The sequence below is a fragment of the Podarcis gaigeae genome (genome assembly GCF_964106915.1).
Source record: "Podarcis gaigeae genome assembly, chromosome: 5".
Lineage (NCBI taxonomy): Eukaryota > Metazoa > Chordata > Lepidosauria > Squamata > Lacertidae > Podarcis > Podarcis gaigeae.
The window spans coordinates 49682112-49693447 of NC_139681.1; the positions used below are offsets into that span (position 1 = coordinate 49682112).

At 41.2% G+C, this 11336-nt stretch overlaps 1 protein-coding gene across 1 annotated transcript; it reads right to left on the reverse strand.

Moving 5' to 3' along the window:
• Positions 1-511: 511 nt before the first annotated feature.
• On the reverse strand, positions 512-10945 carry KCNK18 (potassium two pore domain channel subfamily K member 18; the record flags this gene model as incomplete). The annotated part of the gene is made up of 3 exons (XM_083738594.1): positions 512-1323; positions 9517-9660; positions 10726-10945. The coding sequence occupies 3 exons, from the start codon at positions 10943-10945 to the stop codon at positions 512-514; spliced, it is 1176 nt and encodes a 391-aa protein (XP_083594720.1).
• Positions 10946-11336: the final 391 nt, after the last annotated feature.

The window sequence follows — 11336 nt, forward strand, 5'->3', positions numbered from 1 at the left end:
TTTTAAGCATTTTGAAATCTTACCAATTGCCTGTTTTATTTTGTTATTTCAATTGTGTAAACGTACATGGAACCAATTTCAGTAAGATGTGGTATATTAATATTGTAAATATTTCATTGTTATTATCAATTATTCTAGCTCACCGCTGTCATGGCCAATGGAGTGGGGGGAGCCAAATGGTGGATATGTCCACGCAATTGTAAATATTCATATTTAACAGAGAGGCACCTTCTATATTACCTAGTGTTCCAAAGAATAGTTTTATTCCATCAGTTTTACTCCTTAAAGGGGAGGAATGCCCTCACTATCATTTGTGTTCAGCTGCTACATAATCATTCCACTAGTTTACAGCAGATCCCACTGTCAATGAAAATAATCACCCATCGTGATTTTCCATTACTGAATCAAAGGTGGAAAAACAAAAGCATTTGCAATAGCCTGCAGCAGCTGACCATCAACATGAGTTTGGAACTGATGTTGCTGCCTCTCCTTTTATTTAGATGGACATTTTTCATAACATTTTTGGTGGGGTATTTTTCCGTCCGATGCAGCAGATCAACTTTTTGTACAGAGAAATGAGCCTGTCTTGTCCCAGCTTGAAAGCGATGATGACGATTTCCATGCCGACCACAATATAAAATGACAAAAACAAAAAGAAGTTGGGGTGTTCCAGGGCAACGTCACCAAAGCCAATTGTTGTTAAGGTGATGAAGCAGAAATAGAAAGCGCCCTCGAAATTCAAACGGCTTTCCCAGCGCGGAAGGATGGCGGCAGCACAGGAAATGTATACAAAGACAATGAGCATCATCAACCAAAATGGCACATCCAGCTTTTCTACTCTTTTCCCTATATTGTCAATATTGTCAATCATGTGGTTCATCATTGCCCCTGAATCCAGTTCAGGGCATGAACTCCATCGTTCAAACTTGCCAGGTCTCGGTGGTGCAAGGAACTGGTTCTCCCTGGCAATAAGTTGTTCAAATATTTCGACATTTCGACTTTGGCAAGGCTTTATTTTCAGTGAAGAATGATGTCTTAGCACTTCTTTGATGTTTAAAGGTTCATGAAGGACTACTTTGGTTTGCCTGAGGGCTAAGGATCCAGATTTTGAGTCTCTCTTCTTCTTCCAGCAGGATGCAAGAGAAAGCCTGGCTAATATTTTTGACTGTAGTTGTCTCCCTTTATTGTAAGATGTGGATAATATAGATGAGAGGATGTCTCCCATATCAGTGAGAACTAAGAACATTAGAGGGATGCCAAATAATGCATACAGCATACACAAGTATTTTCCAGGTCTTGTCACAGGGTAGGTATGACCATAACCTGAAACCAAACAGAATCAGAGAAGCACAATTTAAATTCCATTTGATTTGTTTTTTCACTGGTATGTCAATTAAATCCAAGCTGATGAAATATGCAAAGAATTTCCTCCCTTTATCCTCCCTTTATCCAATATTGCTTCCCTGCCACCCAGAACGTGAAGTCTAAAAACAGACAGCTCTACTACATTCATGTATTTCCATTGCATGTGACAAATACTATGCAGAACTTAATTTTCCTACCTACAATGCAAGATGAAATGGTTTCTTTAAGTCCGCTTTTGTGCATTTTTAAAATTCTTTTGGAAAGGTTGCCTCCTTCTGTAGAGTTTATCCTTAGTTTCTTCATGCTTATCTGCAAATAACAACTTCTTCCAGTACAGTAGTACCTCGGGTTAAGAACTTAATTTGTTCTGGAGGTCCATTCTTAACCTGAAACTGTTCTTAATCTGAAGCACCACTTTAGCTAATGGGGCCTCCCTCTGCCGTCGTGCCGCCACCGCGTGATTTCTGTTCTCATCCTGAAGCAAAGTTCTTAACCCAAGGTACTATTTCTGGGTTGCGTGCTGAGGTCCCCAAGACACCCCTACCCCAATAACTCACACATAACACATTATTTTTGTTTAAGGTTTTTGGCATAATTTTGGCCACAACTTTATTATCATACAAATTGTGAGTGGTTGCTTAGGCATTGGTTATGACTAGCTGTCCCCCCCGCCTTGGGGGACAGCACTGACTCCCGGATTCCAGCGAGAGTCAGTGTGGAGGAACAAGATCAGGGATAACTGGAGCTGCGACACAGACCCTCAGCTACTCCCTGCATGCTCCTTGGAGCTTACGCGGCCCGCACCCTGCACCAAGGGTTTGGACGAGGGGATGGTAAACCCCAGAATTCCTTTAACGGAATTCCCGTGCGGCAGCAGCATTGGAGGGGCAGGCACAGCCAATCCATACCCCTCCACCAACCAATTTAACCAATGCCTAACCGCCAACCTTACAAGTTGTGACGATTTGCTACGCAGTAGGCAAAACCCAATTGGCACACACTAATCAGCCAAAAGGAAAAATTCCTACCAGGTCCCCGCACCAATGCGAACGACCCCATGACAGGCATAGCAAGGTCAGAGCAAAGCCCAATCAAGGGAGGGTGGGCGGGTGATCCGGTGTCCACAGCAAAAGAGAAAGGAACGAGCTGTGGACCTTGCTTAAATAACCTCTGATCCCACCCCTAAATTGGCAACATCACATTTACCCCAGTAACTCCAACCTCCAATCTGATCCAAGCCTCTTGAATCTAACCTGCCTGACAACCATGGGGGTGTCTTGTTCGGCCCCATCCGCAACCCGTGCTCTCCTTTAATGAGAACATGCTTTAGCGGAGTCTGTAACCTGAAGCGTCTGTAACCTGAAGCGCCTGTAACCCGAGGTACCACTGTATCTAACTTGGGTATCTTTTGCTCAACTAAAGACTGACTTTTGGTAATCCTTGGTTGATTTTTATTTTTTTAAGTGCTGGTAGGTGATTTAGCAAGATGTTAGCATACTTCAACTTCATCTCTTTGTAATACACCGATTGACTACAACACAAGGCCAGCCCAAGACATTTTGCTGCCTGAGGCAAAGGGAAAGATGGCACTTCTCCCATTCCATGCACGGAAGTTGATCAGACTTGTACTTGACTCTTACATTTGGCAATGGGGAAGAATTATCCACCCCATCTGAGGACAGCAAGCTACCTTAGGGCTTTCAGGGCAGTCTGTGTGGGTTACACAGTTCTGCCTGCTCCCTTCCCTTTAGTATCTGCTGCCTGAGGCCTCACTCTCCTTTAAAGATCTAGCAGCAAAGGGCAAATTTTCAACAAATCAAATCACATAATGTCAACTTGCATTAATAACATTCCTATATGTTATGATCAGAGTCCTTTCCTCCTAACAACTAATAGAAAATTGGGTTGGGGGGTACAGAGATTCCACACTGCATACAAAGTACAATATGAAGATAGTAGTTTATGAGGAGATCTGTCACTACATATGCTACTTAGTTCATCAAGAGATGTTAGCAAACCAAAGGTTTAACAGCATATCTTATTTGTGTCCACTCAAAAGCATGTCGCACTGAGTTCAATAGGACTTACTCCCAGAAAAGTTGTTATAGAGGTACGTCCCAAATACTGCATGAATTCTTGCTACTAAGCGTTCCTACAGTCTTTAGATTCCATTCTCAACTTTACAGCCAACTTGATGTGTGGCCTTGAAGCTTGGAATGCCTTTACCTCCTTACTTTCACACCTGGAAGCAACTAATAATGTAGACTTCAGGGATTGGCTAGAGGAGGAAGTAAAATGCTATAATTTAAATGTATGGAGTAGGGTTTTTTTGTTTCCTTTTTATCTCTTAATGATAGTAATCGAAAAGGCTTAAGTCCAGACTCTGGGATTTTTTGGGGGGATGGGGTGGGGTTGTTATTTGTAAAATACTTTAACAATACAGTCCACCCAAATACTAACAAATTCTGCCTGAGGTTACAGGCAACAGAGAGTGTGTCCTCCTGTCCTATCTCAAATAAACAAAAAACCCTCAGCAAATAGATTGGCATTGCTTTCATGATTTTGCTGGCTTGGCTTGATTTCCTGAGTCCAGGGGTATTTGCCTTACAGACGCGCCTTCTAGTTCATGAGCCACAACTGTCTGGATTGCGTATATGAATTGGACCAGGAAGGGGAAGAGAACTGGTGGAGGGATGAGCCTTCTTTTGGAACAGGGAACTATATTATTATTATTATTATTATTATTATTATTATTATTATTATTATTATTTCCAGCTTTATGATAGTATGAAATCTCCAGTGCAAGTCTACAGCTGGACAAATATTCTTTTATATGTTTGCTGCTTTAAGATAACGTTGAAAACCTGCTGTACTAAAATATCTTCAAATTTCTTGGAGGTTTTATTTCCCTGCAAGATAGATTCTTATTTTTCTGCCTCATTCACAACACCTGTATGTTTCCAGTAGTTTTAATAGTCAATGTTATCTATTCTGTTCAACATATAAGGTGGCAAATACCCAACATATGAATTTTTTATAATGATTTTATTCTAGGTTAATACAAATGGACTTTGCTGCAGCTGCTAAGAATGTCATATTCAAACTGGATTCCTTTATTTGTTCATTTATCATTTGCCCCCTAACAGGATTTGAAAACTAGTATTTCACTGGGGAAAAAAATTTTACAATCAACTTTTTGATACTTAAGTTATAGAAACATTTCTACGGCTTTTCTAACTGTGAGGCTACAATATGGGGAAGTCAGGATGAGTAAGGTCACTCTGCATGAACTACTTGCATCACTGCAAACTCCCTTTGCATGCTTACAGAAGCAAATCTCACTAATTTTAATGAGGCTTACTCCTTAGTACATGGATGGTCAACCTTTCATCTGTCTTTGAGAGTAAGCTATGGTGGGCTGAATGCCAGCAGTTGGCATAACCAGAGCTGAAAGTGGACCTAACCCCCACACCCATCCTCGTCTTTATTCTCTCTCTTCCACTCTTCTGCCTGCACAAGGGGATGGGGACAGATGGCTCTTGACAGACATCTGATCCAATAGCTTTCTGCAACCTAAAGGCCATAAGACCCAAACACACCTGCCATGCTCTACCCTAGCAAGTGGGTTGTGGGTTGCAGCCTCACTGACTTCAGTGGGCCAGCTGTTAAACTGATTCAGCCCATCTCACTTGGAATGCTGTTGCTGGATTGCAATGTATGGTGTCAAAAAAAAATGTCTTATAGTCCATTTTAATCCTCACAGCAGTCTAGGCTAGGCTGAGATATAAATTCTGTCCCAAGGACACCTGTCCCAGGTGTCTGAACGTGGAACTCCCTGGCCCTCTAAATACTATACCACACTGGATCTCAGTTAGATAGTAGGAATTTGCCACATATCAGGTCCATCTAGCTAAGTAGTCTCTACTCTTCTGTCCCTTTATATTCCTTTTCTTCTAATATACACATTTTTGTAGAGTTTTACCTAATATACACATTTTTGGAAAGCAGTTTTCTTGAGTGTATATATATATATATATATATATATATATATATATATATATATGCAGGTTTTGGTGTCCTCGGGTGTCTTCCCGTGTAAAAGTTGGGGTGTCTAGGCGACGTTTCGACGAGGTCTCACTCGTCATCTTCAGGCAGTGAAGTGAGACCTCGTCGAAACGTCGCCTAGACACCCCAACTTTTACACGGGAAGACACCCGAGGACACCAAAACCTGCATTCCTGTACCCGTGAAAATCTACGAAAGCATATATATATATATATACACACAATAAATGCCACATATCAGGTCCATCTAGCTAAGTAGTCTCTACTCTTCTGTCCCTTTATATTCCTTTTCTTCTAATATACACATTTTTGGAAAGCAGTTGATTCTCATACACATTTTACCCTGAGGGAGTGATTTGAAAAATTCAAAGATGTGCAAATTTCAGAGGCTGGCTGTGCCAGTTGGTACCTCCTCTGATGCTCATGAAAGGTCTCAGTGAACATCCCCTCTTTCTCAAACTGTTGTCTAAACAGTTTAGGAAATTTTTAAAAACAGAAATCAATGACAGACTATAATTGGCCATTAACTCCCAAATCCTTATTGCCTGGATTCATAAGTGACTACAAATCAGACATGCACTGTCTTGTAATCCCAGAATTGTTGACAACAGCAAAAATGATAATTGCAAAAAGTTGGTGTAGTTCCAAAGTGCTCACAATCAAGAAATAGGTTGCCAATGTATGGCAAGCAGCCACAAGTGAGGAGGGGGGGGGGAAGAATGCAGAACAGTGTCAATCACGTCTTAACTTTTGAAAATCATCAAATGACATCAATACTAATATTTATATTTTATTTTTGTTAAAAATTGTCATGTATTAATATTTCTGTTATGAGATACCTTTTGGATCTACCCTGTTACTTATTTTACTATAAATTCAATTGCTAAAAATAGCAATATGGCATTTGTCAGCCACAAACAAATTAGGTCCCTATTACTGTGAATCTTTTGGTATGCATATGTTGCTTAGATTATTCTTTCTTGAAACAGTCATCTTAAATGACTTAGCTAGCAGAAGAAGACTAGATTCACCAAAGCCCACCTTTCCCCATATGATGTACTACACTGGAAGGAAAATGCAAATGTTAAAAACCAACATTGCTCCTTGCTAATATATCTTTAGTAGAACTCCAAGTGAGATTTTACTTGCTCCTTGAATATCATTGGTTACCCACATAATATGTTCATTGAAGTGGTCCCTATAAGTTATTGTCTTTACCTCAATCTCAGGAAATAAATTGGGGTATACCAATTGATGACCTGAAGATTCATTCATTTATTTATTACATTTATATTCCACCTTTCCTCCAGGAAGCTCAAGGTGGCATACATGTTTCATCTTCCTGCCCATTTATCCTTACAACAACCCTGTGAAGTAGGTTAGGTGGAGAGGTAGTGACCCAGTGAGCTTCATGGCTAAGTGGGGATTTGAACTCCAGTCTGCCAGGTACTCCAAGCACTATACTATACAGGCTATCTGTGCATACAGAGATAGAGAATCTATCTCTGGTGCATGCATCACAAGAATATACCATATTTTTCGCTCTATAAGACACACCAGACTACAAGACGCACCTAGTTTTTGGAGGAGGAAAACAAGAAAAAAAATACTCTGAATCTCAGAAGCCAGAACAGCAAGAGGGATCACTGTGCAGCGAAAGCAGCAATCCCTCTTGCTGTTCTGGCTTCTGGGATAGTTGCGCAGCCTGCATTCGCTCCATAAGATGCACACACATTTCCCCTTACTTTTTAGGAGGGAAAAAGTGAGTCTTATAGAGCAAAAAATACGGTACATAGTGCACATAGCCTAAGCACTAAGAGAGGCATCAATGCTCTGACACTGAAACCAAATCATCATTTATACATTATGCACTATGGTGGTTTGCGACTAGTATCCTCCTGAACTGGTTTCTTCTTCCTGGTTTGAGGTAGTGGCAATCATATTTCACTGAGAAAAAATTGGGTTTATTTTCTGGAGGGGGAGCTCCCAATTTAATTTGATTATATACCAGTATATTCTGACAGGAGATGAAATAACATTATTAGCAGCTGAATTAAATAGGAGGGATGAATGGGGCGTTAAGAGAGGGGTAGTATCTCTGGTGGGGGACACGTGGTTCTCCTTCTGGGGTAGTTTGTCCACTTTGGTCCCCACCCTGCACTCAGCTCTCACCTGTGGGTCTTTGAAGCCGTCAGCACGTGACAGCAGCCATATCCCAGGAATGACTTCACTGGCTGGCGAAACCAGGTGAGGGTAGCCGATGGGTCTCAAATCCTTGTGAGTTAGGGACTTCTCCTGCATGTGAAGACAGGCGCTGCCAGATTGAGTGGACAAGACCAGTAGTGGGTCCAACGGTGAAGAAGGGGGTTTCTGCACATGCTGTAGAGCAGCGGTTCTCAACCTGTGGGTCCCCAGATGTTGTTGGACTACAACTCCCATTATCCTTGAGCTCTGGCCTTGCTAGCTAGGGGTGATGGGAGTTGTAGTTCAACAACATCTGGGGACCCACAGGTTGAGAAAGGCTGCTGTAGAGGGAAGTGAGGGGCAGATGAGGCTCATCAACCTGGGAAGGCAGCCCATCTAGAAGAAGGAAAACTCTGATCCTAAAACTCTGCTGCCTTGTGGAATATCTTTGGGAGAAGAAAAGGCTAAGGACTAAACCCTACACAAATCCTGAGTGGAGTCCCTAAGACAGTTGGATGGCATCTTGTATACCTCCTTCAGGCAACTCCTGCAGCAATGCTGGTGTCAAACATATTGCTTGGCTTTCCTTTGAACCACAACAGAGAGGCTGAGAGGGGGATCTTGTCTTGTCAGCTTGGCAGCCTTGGACCTCCATACACACTGCCCTGGTTTGTGCCCCAGGGGAGTCACTTCAGTGCTGCTAGCACAGCAGTTTGACTTGTGCCTGCCCCCCAGGCACACTCCATTGTCTCTCAAGATAGATGGAGGCCAACAAAATTAATAATAAGGAACATCTCCACCTCCATTGTTCTGCCTGGATGCTGAGGTGCAGCTCCAAGGGCCTGCTGGCAGTTCCCTCACTGCGAGAAGTGAAGTTACAGGGAACCAGGCAGAGGGCCTTCTCGGTAGTGGCACCCTCCCATTGGATGTCAAGGAAATAAACAACTATCTGACTTTTAGAAGACATCTGAAGGCAGCCCTGTTTAGGGGAGTTTTTAATGTTTGATATTTATCACTTTATTATTATTAATACTGTATTAATATTCTGTTGGAATATAATTAAATATGAAGTGAATGTGTTTTACCTGTTCTCTAAATGTTGTTCATCGACAAGATTAGTAAAGATTTGATGTGATGTAATTTGATTGGGGATTAAAATATGAAGCATAAATCTTCAGAATGTATATAAATTAGAGACACGTCTTTAGACATAATACTAACTGACATACTAAAGTTATATTCGAATATTGCAAATATTATTTTTTTAACATCAATAACTTTAAACTTTAAACCTTTTCCAAACAAAAATGTAAGAAGATTTCTAGATTTGGTGTGCCTGGGGACCCTCATGAGCCCCACATCCTGTACTCCCTTATATGGCTGCCCCAATGAATAATCCTGGAAGCTTTACCCCTTCTTTCTATGGGAAGTTTCTGCAGCCAATGATGACTTAACTTACTTGTTTGTTTCAGCTATTTTTATAACACTGAAGAAGTGTCTTCACATTGTATGTAAAAACTTTATGAGAGGTCCTTGATGTAACTTGCAGTACAATCACATGTTTTCTCGGAAGTAAATCCCACTGTATCCAGTGTGACTTACTGTCTGATAAATGAGCACAGGATTGTAGCTTTGCAACCATAAACCCTATGCGTATATATATTTGGAAGTAATCTCTCTGAGTTCAATGAGAGTGACTCCTATGTACATGGACACCGACATTCACCCTCAAATGACTATATTCATGGTGTAATGTAGGTAACTTTGAGATTCTGGTGGCATATGCTGTTGCTGAAGAAGCTACAGGTCCCCACTGGGGTTTATATATTTCTTGCAGACATGCTGATGAGCTCAATCATCTTAACAAGTCAAGTGCAAAATACTTTCGAAAAGTCATACTTACCCACTGTTGTGAACACAGTGCAGCAGAAAAAGAGAGAGCCCAGAAAGGACCATTTCTTTTTAGGGTCGCCAAACCATTCCCATTCAATTGTTTCAATCAGCTTACGTGCTTCTTCCTTGAACTCATCAAAGGAGATCTCATTTCCTGTTCATAAGAAAGTGGGATTTAGTATTAAACAAACTGAAAATTATGGTCCTGGATGATGGACAATAAGTAAGGGTTATGGACCATTGAGTTATTCAGCACAGACTGGCTGGCTGGCTTTTATTGAGGTTTAGCTTTTTTAAAACAAGTCCACACACGCTTCTCTTCCAGTGCATCATTCCATGGAGAGGAAAGTAATGATTGGACGGCGGTGGGGGGGCATGCTTATGATCTGGCAGCTGTTCTTCCCTAATTCCTGGGTGAGGGTGGGGGTTTCCACTCTAGCTGGTGTTGAAATAAATGCAAACAGCACCTGCTTGGTAACACAAGCATGTGCGTTTACATGTTTTCCATAGTACTGAGTGAAGGCATGGAGAAAATACTGAGGAGTGATAGAAAAAAGAAAACATCATAAAATTAAACCTGAGATTGAATTTAAAGCATAATTTTAACAAAATGTTCCTGACAAATTTGGATCTTAAATATTTTTTCAATAAATTATCACCATTGTTCCAAACCCATTCTTTCTTAAAATGATACATCCTGGAACAATCACATTCCTCGAAAAGGACTTATTGCTTCTTAGGATATGTACAAAACTTGACTTTAGGATTGTAGCATTGTAGGGCAGGCATGGTACAGCTGCCTACAGCGATTGGTATGAAAGAAAGCCTCAAAATAATGAACTGCTTTACTAGAACCAAGGAATCTGTTTCACACCAAAATGTCCATTCATGGGCAGTGCCCCACAACCCATGACCAAGATTGAGAAAGATCTACACAACAATAAAGTCACAAAATGGGGAAGAAGACCAAACAGCAGCTGTTTTCATAAACCAGAGATAAGTATAATGTTCGGAAACTGGGAGCAGAGATTCCTCCAAAGATGAGAAATCCTTTCACATTAAAACAAGCAAAAAACAAACCAACCACCCAACACAGTATATTGCAGAGTCACAGGTGCCCAAATATATTCAGACATTCAAAAGGACAAGAGAATTGACATCCACTCTGTGAAATAAACTTGGGTTAATACATCTCTGCCAATGCTACTTGTGCACTTACCTGATGAATTCTTTGACAGATTCCAAAGCTGTCGCATGAAAGTCTGATATGCTTCTGTTTCATTGCTTTCTCTGTTGCCTTCAACATGAGAAAACATGAGAGCACCCAGCAATGCGTAGATCACTAAGGAACAAATGAAGCAGACATGAGGGAAGACTGTCCAAAACACTTGGTTGCAGGACTTTTTCTCTGTCTGGGAAGGCGATGGTTCTGTCTTCATCTTCTCAAAACTTTGTCTCGGCAAAAGCAGACTCAAGAAGGCTCCAGCACTCCTGCGAAACCTCTTCCGCTTAAGAGGAATAGAATACACTATTTCTGTTCCATGCTTAAAGCGCTCTTGATATTATAACTGGAGTTATCCTCACAATACCCAAAGGAGCCTGGAGAGAGCTTGCAACCAATCATGTCTGAGAAATATCCGTCTGTCAGATGTTAATACTTTGTGCAGAATGGCTATTGATTTCCACCGGAGCTATAATGCATGCAGATGACAGGCTACAGTACAGCCTCTCCGACAGTTACGTGATATTTGAAAGGAGGGGATAGTTTGGGTACTGTGCAGTATAACTTCCTGCGATCTGCCCTCTGGCAACAACTGAAACGAAATTTCC